The sequence below is a fragment of the Protopterus annectens genome, chromosome 3.part0 (genome assembly GCF_019279795.1).
Source record: "Protopterus annectens isolate FY-2018-M chromosome 3.part0, PAN1.0, whole genome shotgun sequence".
In the NCBI taxonomy this organism is placed as follows: domain Eukaryota; kingdom Metazoa; phylum Chordata; order Ceratodontiformes; family Protopteridae; genus Protopterus; species Protopterus annectens.
In genome coordinates this window covers 828,950,131-828,974,238 of record NC_056731.1, presented here as the reverse complement: position 1 = coordinate 828,974,238, position 24,108 = coordinate 828,950,131, and the positions used below count along the sequence as shown (strand labels likewise).

The 24,108-nt window shown below is 40.6% G+C and overlaps 2 protein-coding genes across 2 annotated transcripts in view; one reads left to right on the top strand and one right to left on the bottom strand.

Annotated features, from left to right (window-relative positions):
• Positions 1-8,778, bottom strand: part of WRNIP1 (WRN helicase interacting protein 1) — an 856,108-nt gene extending 847,330 nt beyond the window's left edge. Inside the window, exon 1 of the mRNA XM_044065165.1 lies at positions 7,847-8,778. Coding sequence (XP_043921100.1) covers positions 7,847-8,578 — 732 coding nt within the window. The 5' untranslated portion in view covers positions 8,579-8,778. The remainder of the gene's footprint in view (positions 1-7,846) is intronic.
• The window catches only part of MYLK4 (myosin light chain kinase family member 4), a 1,154,879-nt gene that overhangs the window by 147,398 nt on the left and 983,373 nt on the right, over positions 1-24,108 (top strand). The window lies entirely within an intron of this gene.

Below are 24,108 nucleotides of genomic sequence, written 5' to 3'. Positions count from 1 at the left end.
CTGTAATGCTGACAGACACTGGTGGCTACTATCTGCAGTGTATGACATCACACCCTCATGTGGCTGTGGTCCTTTGGCTGTGTGCTGGGTGGGAGAACCCTGGATGGCTCCTTGTCATAGTCACCCTCTTCCACACATCTATGTATGTCTACCTTTGGCTTATTATAGTGTGTTGTCATTAGATATATGTCTTTATTTCTATCCAGTGTGTGTGCAAAGCATGTGTGGTGCATACTGAGGAATGTCTGCACTAACATCTGCGGCCGCCAGATAAGTCTGGTCCACTGGTGTTTGCAGACATGGCCTTCATGTGCTCAAGTGTGTGAGCATGCCCAGTATGACCATTCAGTATGTTTATGACTGACATTGCCTTCATTACTGTGTGCGTGTGGGCATGCCCAGTATGGCCGTCTGCATTGCATGTGTGGATCAGGTCCAGGTAGTTTGTACTGCATTGCTGACCTTTATGTTGTACGCCTACAGGTAGCATGCGGTCTCTGCAGGGTCTCCGTCGATCATTTGACATGGACTGTTACATTTCTGCATAGGATGGGGGGCACACCTGACTATTTCTACATCTCTACACAGGATGGGGGGGCACACCTGACTATTTCTACATCTCTACACAGGATGGGGGGGCACACCTGACTGTTACTATATGTCTACGCAGGATGGGGGGGCACACCTATTTCTACGTTTCTACACAGGATTGGGGGGCACACCTGACTGTTACTATATTTCTATGTAGGATGGGGGGGCACACCTGATACTTGTACACATTTGCTAGGACTGTACTGGTATGTCGGGTACTCCATTTCAGTCTGCAGTCTCACCTATCATGCTGGCTAGAGGCATACCAGTGTACTACAGATCTTAGCTTTTACTTACCTACATATTAGCTACTGACTTCCTAGCCTTCAGAACTGACATCCCACTGTCTGATCTGCTGTAGTCCGTCTGTGTAGGCCTGGGGGGGGTTACCCATAGGCCTCATTCAGCGGCCCTAGCACAGCCTTTGTTTGTGTTTGTCTACACCTGTCCTGCTGGCTGTGACTGGTGTTGGGTATGTGACCCCCCTGACTGGCATGTGTGGGTCACTTACCTTGTGGGTGTCCCAGCATTGTGGGTGTTGCTGCAGGGCTGCCTATGTCAGATGCACATAGTACACTCCCTACACATGGTTAGGCACAGGGAGTATAATGTTTGGCATCCCTTTTACTGTATGTGAGAGTCGGAGAGATGTGTTATTCCCTGGGTCCCTCCCATGTTAGTGTATGTGCTATGCGTTGCCTCTTTGCCAAGGCCAGGGCATACTGGGCACACCTCCTTCTCCCTACTGGGGCAGGCTCAGGTTGTTCCTGCTCCAAGTCACTATGCCAGTGCAGGCCTTGGCATTGGTGGGGGGATGTGTGGCCCTGCCCTGTGCCGTTCCTGCTGCAGCTGTTTCCGCAGGATCATAGTGGGCAGCATGGCACATACAAGGACAATTTGGGTACATGTAGCTGGTGAGTATTGCAAGGCTCCACCAGATGTGTCCAGGCACCGGAACCATGACTTGAGCATCCCAAACACACGTTCTATTATGATTCTTGTTTGTGCGTGTGCCTCATTATGGAGTTTTTGTTCGGATGTGTGTGCATTTCTGATGGGTGTCATCAGCCACAGCTCCAGTGCGTATCCAGCATCCCTCACTAGGTGACCATGTGGGATGTCCCCATTGGCAAATCTCTGGTACAGCTGCATAAGATACCAGATGTGGGAATCGTGATAGCTTCCAGGGCAGCCAGCACACACATTCATTATTATGGCCAGGGCATCGGACACAACCTGGCAGTTGATGGAGGGGAAGCCCTTGTGGTTGATGTAGACCCTACCCTGCTCACCGGGTGGTGCTTTGATGCATATGTGTGTGCAGTCTATTGCACCCACTACCTCAGGGTAATCTGCTATTTGGTAGAAGAGATGCATATTGCTAGCCAACACCTCATGGGTGTTGGGGAAATATATGTGCTCACTAACATGTGCTGACATGGCATCCAGGAACTGGTGGAGTACTCTGGATGCTGATGCCTGGGATATCCCCAACATATCCCCAGTTGGCCTTTGGAAGTTACCTGTAGCTAGCATTCTTAGGCCTATACATACCTTGGTATCCACTGGGATGGGTTCCCCTCTGTTAGTTCTGTGTGTCAGGCGTGGCCATCACAGCTCAACAATTTGCTGTAGGAGATCCCTGTCCACCCTATATAGCTCCACTATCTCCAGCTCATGAAGCCCCTGGTAGGTTACCCTGGGTCTGTACACTCTTCTCCGTCACCTCACTGTGGGTTGTTCAGCAGCATTCACATCCTCCCCACCATCAGCCTCTTCCACAAGTTGTATGATAGCTATTGCAGCCCCTATCATTTTGTTGTTGTGAGTGTTAAAAGTTCCTCGCTTGTTTACACTGGTGGTGTAGTGTGGGAAAGAATAGAGGGGAAGTTGTTTGCTTAGTTTATAGTAGTGTTATGGGCTGGGCTGGTCTGCTGGCTGTGTAATTGGCTGATTCTGATATATTTCACCTTCCAGCTAAGCTAGTTGTCCTTGATTACCTTCCTACTGCTGTTTTTCCTTTCCATTGCCTTCCTGTTTAAGCCTGTGTGCGCACCACGCAAACAGAGTGGTCAAATGTGCACACTGCTGCTATTTCCAGGTTTCATCTTTTTTTTTCTTCCTGTAAATCCTGGTGCACGGCACACACCCGCTTAGGCTTTGTAGAGAGTGCTATGCAGGTTTAGACACACACCCTACTAAGCTCTGCTAAGCTAGGAGCAGACCCGAGCCACAGGGCTGTAATCCACTTACAGTATATGCCTGACCCCCCCCCCCTATCACCTAACACCTAAGCTTGCACCAGGCTATTCCTACTCTTACACTATTGGGACCTGACTCGCATGCTGGGGAAACCTGGGATTCACAATCCTTCCCCTCATTTGCATAGGATTGCCTGCTAATGCATAGTTACATGTCTCACACCGAGCCTCCCTTTTAGCAACCACTACTCACTGGCCGGATTGTCTTCCGCCTGCCATTGACTTACATGACAGAATACTGATGTTAGTTAGAATGCTTATTTTAGGTTTATTTTATTATTTTCCCGCGATCCCGTTTGCGCATTGCTGCCCTATGCTTAAACAGCCGAGATCGGAGATAAAAACAATAAAAGTTGATTTTTTTTTATTTTTTTGATTTGTTTGCAATGCCAATGGCCTTATACTTGGCCACTGGCATGCTTCCTCAATTGTATGCAGCCTTTATTTGGAGCTATCACAGCTCCATTTTGGATTTTTCAGAAATATACTCTGTTACTAACCGAGTACATTTCTGCTGATTGCACTAGTCCTGCACGGACGGTCGCAAGCTTCCTGGATCACAAAACATTTGCATGGATTTCTCCTGCAAATGTGGTGATTTACCTACAAGGGCTTCGTCCGTGCAGGATTAGTGCAGGAACTCTTGTGCACACCCCTGCAGTCTGTTCCTGTATCGCACGGCAAACATATTGCCTGCTAGAGCTCCTGCACTGATCCTGCATGCTGTGCAGGGCATAGTGAATCCGGGGGCTAGTCTTATTTACAATATTTGGATGACATTTTTATTTTATGGAATGGAAATATCAAACAACTTGATATTTTTAATAAATTAAACACTACTATTAGCATTTTGGAGTTAATTTATAAACACTCTAACATCAATTATTTAGATGCAACAGTATTTAATGACAGTGGTAATTTTAAGTAAAAATTTTCCGTAATTTGACATTTTCAAATTGCTATCTGCATTACAGGAATAGCCACCCCCTATGGCAAAAAAGGGCCAACTGGTCGGTCTTTCAATGATAACTTTACATGAAAAAGATTTTTAAAGAAAGCAAACGTTTTGTCTTAATATGTTACAAGAATGGTGATATCTGGTACATTTAATAAATTTGCTTACAAAGGGCTTTCAGATATACAAAATATCCTCAAATTCTTTCTAAACCGTTTACACCTACAAAAGCACAGTCTAAGGACCCACTACATGATAAATATGTCACTAATGCTATAGTTTTAACATAGAATTCATAAAAGAAAGTGTTTACAAAGGTTTAGTTAAAAACTAAAGAATAATATTCAATTCAGGGAGTTGGATTAATGTTTACGGACAAGAACCAATTTTTATAAATAAAAACAGTCATGTCATCAAGAGAGTTTTAAACAGTACCATCAAATACAGTGGTACTTTCTATTAGACTTGTATCTAAATAAGCAACATCACATGAACAGTGCACTGTTTAGACATACTTTATTTTGAAGTAATCGAAAAAAAATATTACAGAAATATTAATCCTGGGAGGGGATGGAGGGAAAATTATTTATCTTACAAAAAATTTACATGGCAAGTTAAGTTGAATCCCACTTGTTGCCCTGGGCTAAATAATGCCATTTCATTGAATGGCATTTTAAATACATGTACTGGAAAACTTTAAATAGCCATACTAAAGTTTAGATGAAGGGTATAAAGTTGATTATGCATTTATTTATTTATTATAAATGTTTTGATATCAGTATTTTTTTATTTTACATAGTATGATTACATTTGTGTATTTTTATCACTTTAGAACCATAACTTCATCAGATGATTATTCAGCATGAGATCGAGTGAACATTTTAGTGTTCAGATTTGCAAAAGTTTTTTTTTTATTCTGGGGAAATACAAAAGCATTCCACAAAGGGTTATTTCAGTAAAGACAGTAAATGGTTCATTTTATTTTATTCTATGTTACTGGTTTTGTCTTCAACCACCTCTACCCTATTGACACCAGGACATTTTTATTACTAGATAGATATACTGAAACACACATGCCAACAGTATGTTGAGGAACAAAATATCCTTGAGGCAGAACTCTGAAAAATACACAAGGTTTCCCCAGTTTCTTTCTGGAAGGTTCCCATGGCAAGTATAGTGAGGGCTACAGATAACCTGGTGTCCACAATTATAGGAAGACCATGCATATCCCTAGTTCTCATCTGTGGGTCATACAAGCTCAGTAAAGCTCGTACTATAATCCTGTCCATTATAAATCTATCAAGAATTTCTTGGTCAGAAAAGTTAAATTGACTTCATCTTCATCTATATCTGCACCTTCTGAGCTGGTGAGCACCTCTGATTGCCTCGATTTTAGAGTGGCCAAGATAAAACAGTTCACAGCGAGAAATAGCTAACTTAGCAACTATAGCAAGCTTCTTCGCTGATTGCAAAGTTGATATAATAAGCAAATTTGTGCACAGCACGGAAATACATAGAAAGAGAGACTGAATCATACCAGAGAATGAAAGCAAGAAAGCTGCCTTAGTTATATAAAAAGACTTTCAGTCAGTCCTCATTTATATGCCATTACAGCCTCATCTGCATTTGCTCTCACTAAACATATGAAATCTGCTGCACTTAAGCACAGCTACTGAATATGAATCCTGTCTAAACTAAGGTGAGGCACAGTCAGCACAAAACCCAGAATAAGCACAACTATGAGTATTGTCTAAAATGTTCAATGAGCAATGTCTATGATGTAGCAAGTCGGTTATCAGAATGCAAACATTTGGTCACCCTATACAAGGAAAAATGTGGCACACATCAAAATAACAACAACTGGATAAGACCATTGCATCTGTAACACAATGGCAAAGTGAGACGCATGTTCAGAACTTTTTTCCAGCACTTTTCCTAGTTCTGAGATCACAGCACCAAATGTAAAATGTGTTTTATATGATCCCTGGTTAAGTGAAGAAAACAGATTATTCTTGTTTTCCTTAGAGGGGGATTTTGTATACAAAATACAAACAATTTTTAACTGAAAAAACACAATTATTTTGGATCTGAAAATTTATCAGCATCTCAAAAGACGGCTACTGGTTTTAAAATACTGAATACAAAAATGAACAGAATCTAGTCCATAGACTCACTGAACATTTCTGTTCCAAATCTTCAATATCCTCAATAGCTATACAGTTCAGCTCCAAATAATGAAACGGATTAAGTGGTTTTAATAAGACTTCTCACTATGGCGGAGGGGATAGCTTTTTGATAACAGGGTTTAGAATCTGACCGCTTGCTTTTTCAGGCAGAAAACAAAATAACATTTGCTCACTAGTCAATATGGACAGCAAATGCATGTCTAAGTGTGTATAACAACTTATCATACCCTTTTAGCCTACACAAAACCATTTATCCAAGACAACTAGCAGCTCCATACAAATCTATTTACCAAGAGTAGCCAAGCACAGGTGCTGCAAAAAACTCAGAACTCAACGTTCCATCTCCAAAATGTGAAACACTACCTTTCATAACATGGAACAAATGAATAAAATGAGGAAGACTTATTAACAGTCTTTTAACAATTTCAACTAGAAAGCTCACAGAACAGTTAAATATGGTACTTTATACTTATGAAATGTCCTTTTGATGAATTAACATGATTAAGTATTATTTACCATACATACCAGAAACATGGACTTTTAAAACTTAAAATGAGGACTTTTCCTTTTAATGAGGTACACTTGAGAGGTATGAAATAACTGTTTGATGTCCTTACATTCACCTCTGCAGTATTCATAACTTATGGGATTTCCTGCAGTGAAGCCTGTTGTCCAGCCAGTCTACCAAAGCCTACTGTTAATGTAAGCTGACTATCACCTAAACACTCCTCACGTAGCGTAGGGCATAAATATGACGTTCAGGAATACCATCCTCAGAAATTCTTTGCCGCCAATCCAAATGCTGGTTTTACCAGTCTGTTCGCCTCCGTTTTTTCTGTATGTTGGAATTCCGGTGATTACTCTTGTTTGCTGAAGTCCTCATCCTCACCGTTGCAGATAAGTACCCAGTTAGATTTTTTGTTCCATGGCTTCTTCTGGTGCTTTTTTTCAAGGGCTTAAACACTAATTCTATTCTTGAAGCAGCTACCTGCACTTCTGTGCATACTTTTACCAAACATTACAAGTTGGATGGTATCTTCAAAAATGGAGCTGGATTTGCTTCTTAGAGGGGTCTACTGTTACTTCCTCCTCCCAAGTTTCTTCTTGAGCTTTGGCATTCTCCCATAAGTTATGAATATTGCAGTGGTGAATGTAGGGACATAGTACAGTTCAGTAAAATCTTATAATGGTAGCGGTCCCTTGCCTTCAGCACTGCAGTATTCACTCACTCCCTCTGTCTCCCTAGTTTTTTTTTCCTTCCTGGATGTGCAGGTTCTCCTTGGTTTTCCTTGAACTGCTGTTGCTACTGGGGCAATCAGTTCTGAGGATGGTACGCCTGAACGTCACCTTTATGCCCTACACTACACACATTATATATATATATATATATATATATATATATATACACATACACACACACACATACAAACAAATCATACCTCCCAAGCGTCCAGATTTTCCCCTCATATCTTTGGTCTGTTCCTCATAAAACTTGTGGTTTTCTGACAAATCACGGATGACTGAAGCCACTAAATAGTGGAAAACATTTGAATTCAAGACTTCATATCTTTCAGAAAACACATGCTAACACAGCACTTTTAGCAACTTTCTAAGTTTATAAGAATAATATTTAAAATAGTCCACATTTTTGGGCCTTTGTCCCCCATTATTTTAGGCTTTGTCCAGATTTCTTGCACTAAACGTTTGAGAGGTATGACACAAATGTGTGTGTGTGTGTGCACATACACACATTATATATTATCAACCCCTAAATGTGAAAGCATAGGTGAGTGCAGACCGATGACTTGAATGACACCATTCCGATGACTCCTTAAGAAACAGAAGCAGCTCACCTTGCCACAGCCAGGTGGACCCCACAGAATAAGCGAAGGAACTTCCTGTGATTCCAGCAAAGTGCGTAACATCGTGTTCTCTCCCACGACTTTAGCTTGTCCAATGTATTCCTGGAAAGTAGTGGGTCTCATCTTATCAGCTAAAGGCTTGCCCCGTAATTTCTCTGTTACTGAATGATGCCGCTGCTGTTGCTGCTTAGGATGGGGACCTTGCAACCCTGGACCAAAGGAAGCAACAGCAGATGCTGCAGCTTGCGGCTTCTGGGATGGTGAAGCCCCTACTTCTTTGGGGGTAAATCTTCTGGGCCCCTCTCCTGTGTAAGTTCTGGACCCAGATGCTATTGCAGACCTTGGGGACTCGGATCCAGATTCAGTAGAGCTAGTTACGGAACACAAGGCAGTTTTAGGTTTCTGAAACATTGAAAAAAGTGAATTGGTTACTACTGGCTGGAAGTCCGCCTGGATACTCTGCTCATTACTCTCTTCCAGAGAGTTACCAGTAGAAAACAAACGGGAAACTTCACCCGTGCCTGGTGTACTGTCACTAGAGCCTAGACGCCGCTTCTTATTAACCATTGCGTGCTCTTCTTGTTTGGGGTCAGATATTTTTAATATACCATTAACCTCAGTCTGCAGTAAACACTGGTCCAGGTGAGCATTTATGCTACCAGTAGCCAGTTCCACACAACAAACTGGACACTGCACTCTAGCTGAAGTTGTTTCTACCGCCATTACGTCGTTACCTTAATGTCTATAAGTAAAGCTCACGTGTTTAATTACGGTCACGACCCTTTAGAATAACCCGGCTCGAGGGGCTGTAAATTTAACACATTTAAACGGCTGTTTTAGTTTTATAGTTCTGTGAATGCTGTATGATAACAATTTAACCAGTTTCTAAGAGGCAAAAAGTGTACGGACTTCAATTACACACTTTATCCGCTGTCCCCAAGAAAATTGTTTTGCATTCTGGGATATGTAGTTTTTCTTTTTTAACAGAAACAGCGCGCAATCAAAAGCTGTAACTTGGTAGGCATTTTACATTGCAAATGCTTTTTCCTGAACTCCGCGTAAACGTCGCCAGTGATATATAATACCAGCATTGATGTGAAACACATTTGCTTTTAACAAACGACTAATACTTTGATTCAGAAGATTAGTACGCGTGTTTTGAGTGATGTTTTATAACTACAATATAAAGAAAAAATGAAACAGGGTTGCGTACCAGGCAAATGTACAGATTTTTACCTCATATTTTGGTCCCTTTTTCATAAAATTGTGGGTTTGTGGCAAATCATTAAGAATGATGTTAGAAAATAATGCAGACATTTGAGTTTCAGACTTCAAACCCTTCAGAAAATTCATGCCAATGCAAAACCTGTTGTTATATCAACTTTCTAAGTTTGTAAGAGAAATGTTTAAAATCTGTCCCCCTTCTCGGGCCTTTATCCAGAATTCTTGCTGCAAGTGGTTAGCCATGATATGGTCTCTAGCCTTCTACCACTAAGCAAAAGAAATAGGGGACAAAACCCGAAAATCTGGGACAATTTTTAAATATTGCTCTTATAAACCTAGACACTTGCTAAAATAATGTGTTTTTGTTAGCATGCATTTGCATTTTCTGAAGGAAACGAAGTCTGAAATTTAATTTTTTGTCATTATTTAGTGATGTTAGTCCTTAATGATTTGCCAGAAAACCACAAATTTTATAAGCAACAGACCAAAAATATTAGAAAAAACTAGTCATTCTGCAAAAATTTGGACAGTTTGAAAGTAATGTATGAAGCCCATTGCAAGCTTGTCTGTACTTCTCTTCATAATAGTCACCTCTCAACCAGTCAGGGACAAATCCAAAAATAATTGGGGCACTTTTAAAATAATACTACTGTTAATCTGAGAAACTTGCAAATTACGAGACTAAATTAATATAAATTTTCTGAAGTAAAAGAAGTCTATAACTCTAATTATTCTCATTATTTATTAAGTACAGTTCACCACCTTTCCTCCTTAAGTTACCAGTTGTATGGGTTCATAGATGTAGGCTAATGACCACTAGGGCCCTAAACATGTCTCTCCAAGATGTCTTACTTATGTCACAAGCAAATTTAGGTCTTTTAATCTAGTAGTTGTGATGCTGTTAGTTTTGCGGATGTGCAGAAGGGGTTCATCAAAATAGGGTCCAGGAGGTGCCTTGAACATAGAAGGATTTTATTACTACCTTGGACACATGTTGGTCAAAGGCTAGGTTAGTATCTACATGAGTTCCCGGATCCCTGACTAGCCAATCAACATTTAGGAGTGTTTTATTGATGACATAGTTACTCCAGGTGAAAATAAAACGAGTACCTCAGAAACCATGAGTAGCTATGCATTTAATCAAACAAGTACAACTTTCACGGTATACAAACTGCTTCATCAGGCATCAAATTACACATACTAAAAGACTAGTTAAATACTTAAAGACATTAAGTCAGTAATGCAATACTTGCGTGATTAAATACATAGCTACTCCTGGTTCCATTGCTATTTGTTCTATTTTCATTTTTATTCAGTTATTTGTATGCACCTGAATTTATGCCTAGATGCTTATAGTTTTTCTGTAGTTACCCAGGGTGGCATATTTCCCAAAAGGTACTGTAATGAATTTCTTGGTGTTGAGTTTTAAACCATGGCTTTGGCATCTTCCTGAAGAGTGTTCTTGTCTTGGGGCAATTCAGTGACAGCTCCCAGCTTGGGGGATTCAATAACAGCTCCCAGTTTGCAATTATCTGCGAACTTGGTAAGCCAGAAGCCTTTAACATTGGTTTTGACATCCAAGAAATATACCAAAGAGGAGTTGGCCTAGCACAGAGCCTTGAGGGGCTCCATTGATGACAGACCTCTTTTTGGAGGTGGCCTCACTGATTCTAACCTCCTGGATCCTATCAGTGAACCAACTATCTATCCAGTGTTTTATAAAGGGGTTTATACCTAGTTGCATAAGTTTGTTGACAATGTCCAAGTAGGGTATTGCATCAAATGCTTTAGTCAGATCTAGGTAGGCAGTATGCATTGTTTTCCCCTTATCCATTGCCTTTTCAAAGAAGTCCAACATATTCAGTAAGCATGACTTTCCTTTGATAAAGCTAAACTGGGATGGATTTTGTGTTTGGATGTCTGCTATGTCCTTGCTGATAATTTCACTAAAATTTTTTTCCATGCTTTTGCAAATAAGACTAGTCAAATTAATGCATCTGTATTTTCCAGGATCTGTGAAGGTCCCCCCTTATGAAGGAGGATGACTGTCACAGTCTCCCATTCACATGGCACAAAGCCTTTTTCAAGACTAACTAAATAATGGCTGCAGGGGTCCTGATAATTTCCATTTTAGACTGCTCAGGAGGAATCCTGGGATGTTATCAGAGTCCACTGAGGCTGTGTTCTTGGCTTTAGTGAGTGCAGACAGTACATGATCCCTAATTATAGTTGGAGGGGGTTATGTTTGAGTATATTTTTGTGGGATGGTTGGACATGTGTGAGCGGGTAAAGTTAAAACTGAATTTGTTCAACTTTACCATCCTCTCACCCCCAACCATCCCCCCAGGGAGGGATTACCAGAGGGCAAAGATAAAATTTTAGTCAAAATGAGAGACATCCCTAAGCATCTTTTGGGACAGTTAAGAGGTATGCTATCTTTGATGCTAGCCAGAAGTGCCCTTCTCAATGCATGTAATGTACCCAGAATTGTCTCCTTCTGCAGTTCATAGGTTACACATGCATGGGTAATATATTGAAGTTTGTGTGAATATTTTTTGATTAGCCCTGTTGCTCCTGCTACTGTTGGGACTATATGGGTGTCTTTATGCTATATTGCTCTAGTTTCTGCTTGCATATCCTGGTCTTTATCTCTCGGTATGCACAGCACTATAATTATTAGGTGTAGTGATTTCATTGATTACTGTTCATTTCATCCTTTTTTCTTTGACTTATATCTTTTTCCTGCTTCTGCTTTTCTTAACTATTGGATATGGATGATCCCATATAATCATAACACCTTCATTTTCAGTAATTCTTTTGTGATTAATTATTATCGGACTGTATGTTGTAGTGTTATCACACTCTCTATTGCAACAACCCTGTCACATTGTTGTGCTGTTCAGTATACAGACCCTCAGCCACAAGTATATCAATACCAGCAGAAAGATGTGGAGTTGTGTCTAGTTCTGTATTGCAAATGGTGCAATGTTATACTGCATGCTGGAGAGTGAGTCCTAACTCCTGTTCCCTTGCGGCAGCCTTAGAGCTGACCTCAGGAGGTGCTTGCACACTTCCATGCATGCAGAACCTTCTAACTGAGAGGCTCACCACTCATGTAGCATGGAGCTGTTTAAACCAATACGCCATATATTGCAGTGAGCCTTTGGGCTGCCTCCCTGCCCCCAGGATGGATGAGCCAAAATCTGTTATTGACTCTCATCTCAGTTGCCACCCTCCCCCTTCTCCCAATAGCTATTCCTTAATAAGTTTTGCTTCCATTTGTTATTGCTGTGTTGCTGACCCTTCATCTATTCCCATGTTCTCATACACTCCCCCTTTGCTCATGATCGTGGAAATAAGAGTAGAACTTGGCTAGGCTTGTAAGGGCCCTTGGGCCATTAGCCAAGTAACTTCCTATGATCCTGTGTTCTTTTGTATCACATTTTCCTAGTGTTTCAGTTTTCCTTTTATACATTTTGCTTTTACACAATTATTAATGCCAAATGCCATTCTTATATCATCTGAGAAAGTTTTAGCTATTTGTAGGTATTTGTCTGATGAACCATGCAATTTTAAATCACCCACAAAAACTAGATGAGATGCCATTTGGCAAGGCTGATTTCTGGAAGCCAGCTGTTAAGTGAACAGTCATATGGGTTAAAGGCAAGGCTAAACAGCAGCACCAGTGACAAATAATCACCCTGGAATATCCTTTTGGTTTCTTATCCCTCAAATAATAATTTTTCCTTTATTGTGGCTCCATTAAAAAGTGGTTTGCTACTGTTTCATAGTGGTTATAAAATTTATCGGTGTAGGATGTAGGCATTCCATAATCCGTGAACGTGGAATGCTGTCAAAAGATTTTTTTTAATCTAGCCACACCATACAAAGGTCCCACACTTTTTTACAACTGTCTATCATGGCTTTGTTTAGTAACAGGTTATTATTCCATATGATTTTATTCTGTTGCCTTTCTGTTCTGTTGCTATGATTGATTTTTTTTTCTAATTAACTATATATTCTGTTTACATTTATTCTGGTATAGATTCATAGTTTCATAGGCAAGTACTAGGTTAGCTGCCCTTGCAGGCCATTTTAAGCCTAGTTAATTTCCCTTTTTGTGCTCGAAATAACCTATCTCATTTGGTTATTTTTGATATACAATGTATGTATTGTCAGAAGGCCGGCTATTGGTCTATAGGATTATAGGATCATAGGAGGTTACTTGGCTATTGACCCAGAGGTCATTTCAAGCCTAGCCGTTTCATCCCAATCTAATACCAATGATACTGTAGTCAGTACCTAGGATTGTACTTAATAATGACTACCTATGTCCAGGAGGGTTGTGTTCTTAGGATGGCTTGCAGGTTCACTCCTAAGGTGGAGTATGCTTTTTTCCCTGTTTTAGACAAGTTTGCATCCATTCAAGATATGCATATAAATAATTATTTACTTAGGGCTAAATCATTGTGCAAAAATGGCAATATACTAAGCCAGAGGTTGGGCTCTGCCTCTGGACCTGAGATTTTCAAGTTAGGACCCTTTTTTAATTTTGTCTTCATTTCTCAAAATGTTTTTTTTAATGTTCTTTCTCTCTTTATGTATGTATGTATTCCACCATTTTCTTCCTTATATCGCTTTGTATAGTCTACTATAATTATTTTTTCAACTATATTAATGTATTTTCTGGTCTAGTCTGTATTTCTTGCAAAGCATTGACAATTTCATTCTGTATCTAATTATTTTTATTTACTATCCTTTCCACCTCAACAGATGTAAAAACAGTGAAGGAAAAATTGTCTTCTGCTTTGCATCTTACATATTGACAATTATGTCTACTGATTCTAAACATCTGGATATTTGTTAAATCATTAACATATTCTTTGCAATTGCTAATCTGTATATTACTGTATCTGTATTTCTGATGAATCATCAATTCATTCTTTGCCTATGTTTATCTAGTTACTTTATGTGATTTACATAATCCTGTCTGTATCAGAAAATGGTCATTTGCAATCAGCACACTAGCCCAGTAAACAAAGTAATAAAATAAAAGATGAAATATGTGACGTTGCATCTCCTGTATGGCATCACTTCTTATTGCTTCCTTCAACTATTCTATCCATCCGGCATCTTTATTATGTATTACAGAAAGTTGTTGTTGTTTTCTTTCTGCTTTTCCCGGTTAGGGGTCGCCACAGCAGAACTCCGGTCCGCTAATGATTAGCAGTTGATTTTCCCGAATGCCAAGGTGCCAGCTCGATGTTCAACCTTCAACAAAGGCACGCCCATTTACGCATGTCTTTTGAACGCCCACCCAACTGCGAGGAGGACATGCAGACTCCACACAGAAGGCACTCCCCGCACTCCAGCTGGGAATCGAATGGCAGAACTTCTTGCTGTGAGGCAACAATGCTACCGCTGCACCACCGCGGAAGATATGTATTACAGAAAGTACTTCTCCAAAATGTATTCATTTATTTTTCTTTAGGTAGTGTTACAGTTATTTTCTTTATCATTTTTGTATAAAACTTTTTTTTGGGTCATCAGTGAATTGCTTGCATTGTACTTTTATTTTATACCTTTCTGTAAACCTTTTTATTTTCTGCTTGTGCTGATTTTTTTAAGTTTATTTTTGTAAATGATGTAAGATAAAGCTTGCTCTATTTTAATGTTTTGTGTTGCTCTAATCCCTTTAATGTATTATTCTTCTTGTAATGATACATTTTGCCTAAGCTGATTTATGTTTTTTTTTCTGTTCAATGCTTCGTTGGTGGTATTCCGTTTAGTCCTGTCCTTTCTTTTGTTACTGTGTGTTTCTGTAGTAGTACTTTATATGTTATTAGTTTAGCTACATGGTAGTATAGCCTATTTATTTCTGTTACATCGTATTAATTTTTCTTAGTTGTCCTATTTACGGTGTTCATCTGTTTTATCAGTCTTCTAACACTTATTAACTTTCTGTAATCTCTTCCTTTCACCTAACTCAATGTGTATATACATTTCTATTAAATCAAGAAGATTGTCCCTTAGAACATTCTTTTCTTGGCTAAGAGTGTCTTTGCTCTCTGTTTAATGATCTCCTCCTTACTGTGCAATCCTAACTGGAATTTTAACCATGTCACATGCAGAAGGTTCCAGAATATCTCCCTGTAGCATATCCTCCATACAGTTGCCCTGTCCTGTCTGTTGCAACATTCCTGGGGATTCACTGATTCATCGTAGGGTTGCCACCTTTTAACAAGGGCAAAGTGGGACATGGGGGTGTGGTCAACAGGGTAGAGGTGTGGTCAACATGACACTGGCCACACCCCCACCACAACATTACCAGAGTTGTTAAAGGAGATGCAGTATTAGCTATGGATGCAACATTATGACATTACAGCATACTGAAAACTCAAACCATTTAAATGAAGTGAACTATTACTGCAAACACACACTAATCAGTTGTAACAATAAATAAACTTTAAAGGAATAAAAAACACACTAATCATTAAACAGACACTTTATTTAAAAAGTAAAATTCATAAACCAACCATTGCTATTCAGAAAGAAAACTTAAAAAATCTACATACCACATACAAGCCAAGTATAAAATTAAGACTTAGTCAATTAAAGGTAAAGCAAAGAAAAAACACAAAACTACATACCCTAGTACTACATATGCACCCTAGCAAATTAATGCTAAACAAAGAAACACAAAATTACAAACTGCACCCTAGTACTTTATACTGCACACTAGTACAATAAATCACTTTTTTTTTTTAAAAGTGTATTTTGAATTTGATTTTATGGCTTGAAGAAGGGCCCGATTTGAAACAATATTTGAGTAAAAGTCACAACATTTCATCCGGTAATTTACACTCATCATTAGTTCAGATTTTAACAAGTCCGCACTACATCGGTTTCGCACATCTGTCCATTTACATTTCACCAATGAAAAAACTCTTTCTGCAAATGCGTTTGAGGGCGGTAAAGATAAAACCCTAGCAATTACCGGATAGAGTGTAGTCAGTTCAGGCCCTTCTTTGAAAAGCTTCAGCCACTTCTCTCCTGGGGTCAAGCTTGTGTTACATAACTGTTCGAGAGAGGGCCTAATTGCCAAGTAGTCCCTAAAAAGATAATCTTAATCTACATCCTGCAGACTCAGGGCAGTGGTCACATTAAGCAAGTCACTGAAGGCAAAGGGCTCATTTAGAGATAATTTAGATAGTGTAAACAAGTAGTTGCTTTCAGTATAATCAAACCACTGCTCCAGGTATTTCACTGCTGTCTCCAAGAACACAATGAAGTCTCTTTTCAGTTTGTTAGCAGAAGTGCTGTCTAATGTGCTCATAAGTGCCCTAGGTTTCCCTCCAAAGAAGGCACCTTCAGCTCTTGCCTGCAGTTTTTGCTTGAGAGAGACCATTACACAAAAAGTTTCCATGGCAGTAAGTGCTGATTTTTGTAATGTACTTATATGTTCATTAAAATCAACAAGAACAGCACAGAGAAAGTGCAAATAGTACTGGTGCAGCGTAGGCAATTCATTCTCACCATGCTCATTAGCTGAAAAGTACTGCCATATCTGCCGGGGGGTCTCCTCTTCTCCCTGAGAGAGGAAATAGGACTGGAGCACTGGGAGATTTTTCACTACTCTTTCAATGGCTGGGAGTAGTGACAGCCACCTTGTTGGCACATGTCTTAACAGACTCTCAAATTCCATGCCACAAAACTCAAAGAAGTCTTTCAAGTCTCTGGTCCTTGTGGCGAACCTGAGAAGTGGCTGAAAAGTCTCATTACAAATGCTTCCACATCGTATGGTAGTTGTGCTGCAGCTTTTGTGGCTGCATTGTGAATGATATGGGCAACACAGTTAGCCTTCTGGAGTGATGGGCACTTTTCTTTTAATCTGGTATACACACCAGATTTCTTCCCATAGTTCACATTGGCATTATCAGCCCCATAAGCTGAAATATGGTTCCAGGGCAAGGAGTGCCTTTCCATAATGTTGGAAATTTGCTGTGAAATAGCCTGTGCCGATTCATCAGGGTCTTCATAGAAGTCCAAAAGGCCATTCACCACCCCTTCTTCTTTAGAAAAATACCTCACAACAAGGGGAAATAATTTTATGTTCCCCTTGTTGGAAGCCTCTGATGAAATTGCAAATGAAGTACCTGGTTTTTGAAGGTCATGCAGGAGACATTCCAATGAGTGTGGTCCCAAAACATTTTCGACTATGGCTTCAGCCTTGGTTCTGCCACAAGATAGTTTCTTTGTAGTGTCTGAGTCACTGTACAACTGGCTGGCCAACTTTACTGCACAGTCCAAGCTGTTATACGAAATATTATGCTTAACAGCATGGAAAACCTCAGAGGCTTCTGCTGCAATGATCCTAAGTTCTGGTCCCTCAAGGTTTGCGTTCCTTGCCCACTTTGTCATCAGGTGAGTGGATTTAGCTTGAAGAATGGCAGTCTTATGTTGTTCAGTTGCCTCATGTCGTGCGACATCATTTCTTCCACCGTGGGTCACTAGAAATTCTCTCTTGCAGTACCTGCAGAATGCTTTGACATCAGTGCATCTCTCGATCCAGTCAAATTCTGTTTTCCAAACGTCCTGCCACTTGCATATTCTCTTGCTGCTGGTTGACTGTGATGAAACTGCTGCTCTCTTCATGCTTGAATCTGTACTTACCTGATATGCAACATATTTACCAACACTGTGTTAGTAGGGTTCAGTAACATACTGCTACACAGTACAAATGAACGGGCTTAATTGGCACAAAAAACTGGCTCGAAAAATAGTGGTACACGAAAGAACTGGCTCGAAAAACATTGGCATGCGAAAGAACTGGTTTGAAAAACATTGGCACATGAAAGAACTGGCTCGAAAAACATTGGCATGCGAAAGAACTGGCTCGAAAAACACTGGCACATGAAAGAACTGGCTCGAAAAACATTGGCAAATGAAAGAACTGGCTTGAAAAACATTGGCAAACAAAAGAACTGGCTTGAAAAACATTGGCACATGAAAGAACTGGCTCGAAAAACATTGGCATGTGAAAGAACTGGCTTGAAAAACATTGGCATGTGAAAGAACTGGCTTGAAAAACATTGGCATGCGAAAGAACTGGTTTGAAAAACATTGGCACACGAAAAAACTGGCTCGAAAAACATTGGCAAACGAAAGAACTGGCTCGAAAAACATAGCCACAAGAAAGAACTGGCTCAAAAAACATTGGCATGTGAAAAAACTGGCTTGAAAAACATTGGCATGCTCAAGAACTGGCTTGAAAAACATTGGCACATGAAAGAGCTGGCTCGAAAAACATTGGCATGTGAAAGAAATGGCTTGAAAAAACATTGGCACACAAAAGAACTGGCTTGAAAAACATTGGCATGCAAAATAACCAAGGAACGGAGCAAAAAAGAGTTTACAAACAGTTTGAAAAAGGTCAAATAGTAAATGAGGTAATGTAGGGGGCATTTTGGCCATTGAAAACTAACATTAATACAGCTTGTAGAAAATTAAATGCATTTATTTTTACCACTGAACATGCCCACCTCACCCCACCCCTCAAGACAAACAAAGTTAACCACATTCACTGAACCAAAAAACACTAAAATGAATGAGAATGCACAGTGGATACCATAGACCTGCTTTAGCTTTTGACCACAGCAGTTAAAAGAAATGTACGGCACTAATTTACACAGCGCAATGATCTATTAATGAACATGCCCAACAGCAGCACTGGTCGTAATCGGACTATAATGAAAACAGTACACAAGTATGTTGAAGACATCACTAAAACACAAAATACAAACTTTGCTACTTATAAACGCAAACTACCCTGTAACAACGACATGGTTTAGCACAATCTCAAATACATTGCATTAACTTCTGAGCATCCATCCACAAAAAAAAATAAACGGGAAAAAAGTCCATAAACATTTTAACTTTTAAAAATACTTCTTGCAAGAGAAGTAACAAACTACAATGTACAGCAGACTCCATGGGCTCCTTTTACCTCAAAACAGCAATTAATCCAGCACAGCAATGCAATAAACAGGCCCAAGTAAAAGCAACACACCCATATTCACATTACAAGCAAAGCAGTACATTTTAACCTTATTAAAAATGCACAATAAATTAAATGCACACATTTACAAGTATAAATGAAAACAATCTTGAAACAGCTTTGGCAAATTGGCAACATGTACCTACTAGAATAATAAATGAATTACACTAAGTGTTAACATTCCCCCTCAAAAGGTAGACTTGTACCACATACACATGGACTTGCAGGAACTAACAGGAAAAATTACCTAAACAGTATATCGTAACTTCCTGAAAACAGCATTAAATTGCACACATTTCCATACAAAAAAGTGCAAACTATGCTTGAACATTTCCTATCTGCAAACAGACAATACCCAGAAAAAGCTATGACAATAGAAATGAGTCACACTAAATTTATATTTCACTGCCCCCCAACAGAAACAAACAACTTCTATACATAGTTCAGCCTTTTAAAAGTAATGCTTCCAAATCATACCCCCAAGAATAATAACAATTATATACATTCAGGTTTTATATCTTTAGAAACTACTACTCAAAAATATCAAAATAACCACTGCACAGATTTAAATACTGCGTACTGCACCCACCATCTACCTCTAAACATTAAAAAAATTAAACCACAATATATTCCCATTTTAAACTAGTACTCAAAAGTCTCAAAATAACCACTGCACAGATTTAAATACTGCATACTACATCCCATCTACCTCTAAACATTAAAACTTAAATAAAGCACACTATTCCCATTTTAAATAACTAAAGCCACAAAATGCAATTTACTTACCACTATCACAGTTATTGCTGGGCTAACTTGCTTCCTTCCTGATAGAATGGCTAGATGGTTTTTCAAGCAGTGGCTGGGCTGGCTGGCTCCCTTGCTGGCTTCTTTCCTGGCTGGCTGGGCTGGCTGGCAGGTAGGCTCCCTTGCTGGCTTCTTTCCTGGCTGGCTGGGCTGGCTGGCTGGCAGGCAGACTCCCTTGCTGGCTTCTTTCCTGGCTGGCTTCAATCCTGGCTGGCTGGGCTGGCAGGCAGGCTCCCTTGCTGGCTTCTTTCCTGGCTGGCTGGGCTGGCTGGCTGGGCTGGCAGGCAAACTCCCTTGCTGGCTTCTTTCCTGGCTGGCTTCAATCCTGGCTGGCTGGGCTGGCTGGAGATAGAATAATCAGATTTCAATCGCAGCTGCTATAGAGCTTAGTGCTCTACAGCTGCGACCTTTATGGGGCTCTTCTGAGCAAGTTCCCGCCCCCTCCAACCCCTGCAGCCAATTACTGTGCTGCATTACCACCCGGACCTAGCAGGGAATCCCTCTAACTGCAGGTCCGGGTGGTGACGTAGCCGCATTGCTGTGGAAAAACCGGAAGTATTTTTGGCTTTTCCACGGCAATTAAATTATTAGCGTTTCGCGATCGCAAAACGGGACTTTTAAAGTCCCACGCTTGGTGACTGCGGGAAGCGGGATGAGAGGCCTCAACCCGTGAGTGTCCCGCTGACAACGGGACGGGTGGCAACCGTATCATGTTGTGATATTGCCTTTATCTGAGTCTCCATGCTAAACCCTTCACTTCTTAGTTGGTCTATCACTACATTTTCTACTTGTTGCTTTTCTGTCTCATTAAACATTTTGCTTCTCGGTACATTGCACTTCTGTTTTCTTATCTGTTTCTTTGTAAAATTTCCCATGTTTGGATATCTTTGTGTATATATTCATAGGTTGATAGGTGTGTACTAGGCTAATGGCCCTGGAGCCTTTACAAGCCTAGCCCGTAGGTTTACCCTGGCATTGTACCACCCAACCTTAGTTTCCAGTGCCTGTGTTGAGTAGAGCTACTGGAGTGATCCCCAGGGTGAATTTTCTATTTCCCATCCACTCATCAAGATGTCTCTTGGAGAGCCAGTGAGGTGCCCTGTTTGACATGTATGGGAAGTCTATTCCATAGCATGGGCAGTCTCTGGGTTATGAACCAGTCCCTCCAGCACATTCTGCTGATTGTGGTAATGAGGTTGAGGTCTTTGGAATGTGTGGTGCAGAGGGATTGGGATTTCTTTAGATGTAGCATTTCTAACAGAGCTGGGTCAGACATGGCTTTGTAAGTCAAGCAGAGATTGCCTCTAAGTAGGCGATATGAGACAGAGAATAGTTGGAGTTTTTTGAGTCTGTCCATATAGGACAAGTGTTTAAGGCCTATGATCCTCTTTGTGAGGTACTTTTCTGGCCTCTCCAGTTGTTGCGGGTGTCTAGTGAGGTACATGCCAAATGGGGCATTGTACTCGATGATTGGCCTAATGAGGTAAGAGTAGAGGGAGACAATGACCTCTTTCTTCCTGTATGCAAACCCCTTAGCAATGAGATGTGCCACATAGAAGGACTTTCTGACCACAGTGGCAATGTGGTGGTCAAAAGAGAGGTTGCTGTCAACCTATGTTCCCAGATCTCTTGTAACACCTTCTATGGTCAGTGGACTACCATTGATCTGGTAATTCATGGGAACTGGGTTTTTTCCAAAGGGAATGACAACACAATTTTGACATTGAGCTTAAGGCCATGGATCTGACATCAGTCGTTGATCTCACTGAGGCCTTTCTGTAAGATGTCAACATCACTTGGGGAGTTAATAATGGCTCCCAACTTGCAATCATCTGCAAATTTTGTCAGCCAGAGTTCCTTCTTGTTGGTCTGGACTTCTGAGAAGTAGATACCAAGCAGAAAAGGACCCAGGATTTGCAGTCTGACTTGGAGTCAGCTACATTCACACTGTGGGTTCTATGTGTGAGACAGTTTGCAACCCACCTAGTGCTATAGGGGTTGATGCCTAGCTTAGTGAGTTTTCCTATGATTCCTGAGTTGGGAATAGTATCAAAGGCCTTGGCCAGATCAAGGTAGGCTGTATGAACCACCTTGACTTCATCCACAGCTCTGGTGACTGACTCAAAGAAGTTGACCAAGTTGAGCAGGCATGATCTACCCTTCACAAAACCAAACTGTGTGGGATCCAGAGTTTGGAGATTTCCTATATCCTTATTTATTAGGTCCATGATGATGCGTTCCATAGCTTTGCATATCAGACTTGTCAGGCTAATGGGGTGATAGTTCCCAGGGTCTGTAGTCACTCCTCCTTTGTGGAGAGGGATGACTGTAGGAGTGCACCATTCAGTAAGGACAAAGCCCGAGGTGAGGGTGTGATTGAACAGGGCACACAGGTAAGGTGCCACTTCACTCTGTAGTTCATGTAGAACACACCCAGGGATATTGTCAGGTCCCATAGAAGCTGTATTCTTGGTCTTGAACAGTGCTGTTTTAACCCATGCTGCAGTAATACTGGGTGCCTGGCAATCTACTGGAATTATGATTGGTCCTTTGGGGAGGGAGAGAGGGGTAAAGCTGGCACTGAATCTGTCGGCCAGTATATTGGAATATCTGTTGGCTCGGTATAGGAGGTACCATTGTGCAGTAGCTCAGAGCAAATCTAGGTATTGCCATGGAGATTCTGTACATAACTATAGAAGGCCTTGTGGTTGTCTTTACTATCTGCTGTAATTCTGTTTTCATAGCTAGCTTTAGAGGATTTCATGAGGGATCTCAACTTTTTGTTGAGGCTGATAAGGGAGTTTTTCCAGTCTTGGGACTTCACCTTATTCCGCATCAGTTTCCTCCTTCTGTTGTACAGTTTGTTTATGGCAGGGGACCACCAGATTGGCTTCCTTTTTTTGGAGGACACTGTCTTGGTTCTATGGGTATTGTGAGATCATGCATTTGTGTACGTGTTCGTACAGTGCATTGCTGTATGACTCGGCAGTCATGCAACTATTCTCCATTTGCATGGGTGCCGTGAAGTTAGCCACCTCTGTTTTTAGGAGCCCAGAGTTAGCTTTGGAGAAGTTTGTCATGGTAGTTAACTTTGTGGGGGGGGGGTGGATTTCCAAGGTGATTAGTTTGTGGTCGGATCTAACCAGGGAGGAGTTGACTATTGGTGTAGAGCAACGGTCGCCCATGTTAGTAATGACCAGATTGAGGATGTTGCTACCTCTAGCGGGGGTAGGAATGAGCTGGTCCAGGGCATTGGTATTAATGAATTCCAGAAAATGTTGGGTAAGTGCATTGGTACATGAGTAGTTTTCCCAGTTAATGGAGGGGTAGTTGAAGTCATCCAGTATGAGAGTGTTAAGTTGGATCCTAATATTCTCCAGGGTGCTTAGGAACATGGAGTGCGAGTGTTGGGACATGGTTGGGGACCTATAACAGGCTATGAACTGAATCGCTGTCTTACCCAATGTTAGCTGCACCTGAAGTATCTCTGATGCGTTATGTTGGGCTACCAGTCTGGAGGTGTGTTCATCCTTTATGAATATGGAAACACCACCACCTTTGGAGCTTCATTCCAAGTTCTGGGGCCTAGAGGTGTGGAATGAGTTATAGCCTAGTAGTGCAGTGGTGCTTTCTGCTGCCTTGAACCAGGTCTCTGTTACAGCACAAATGTCGATGTTCTCCATTTTAAGGAGTGCTTCGAGCGAGTGCATTTTAAGATTTAGACTTGTAGGCTTGAGCAGCGTGACCCTCAAATTTCTTTGGAATTGAAAAGTAAACAAAAGCTTTGTCAGTAGGAATAAATTTATTATAATCCAAGCCAATAGTAAGCACTTTTGTCTCTTATGCAAGAGACTTCTTCAGACTATGGCTTTACCATAAAAAACATATGCTTTAAATACTACATTAATTGACATTTTAAAACACCATTTAACATTTAAAAGCACAATAACATAAAAATGCACAGCAACCATGCATACATTAATGCTTCAACCCATTTCTTTTTAAATACATTACACACTCTTCCCTGTTATTTAAACCTGGAGGGAAACAAGCATTTAGTTTAACTTGCCAACAATATTCTAGCCAACCTAGTTCTTCTTCAACATTCACTGACTTAGTATTTTGATGTACAGTGTCCAAAACTATACATTTAAAATTAATTTTACAT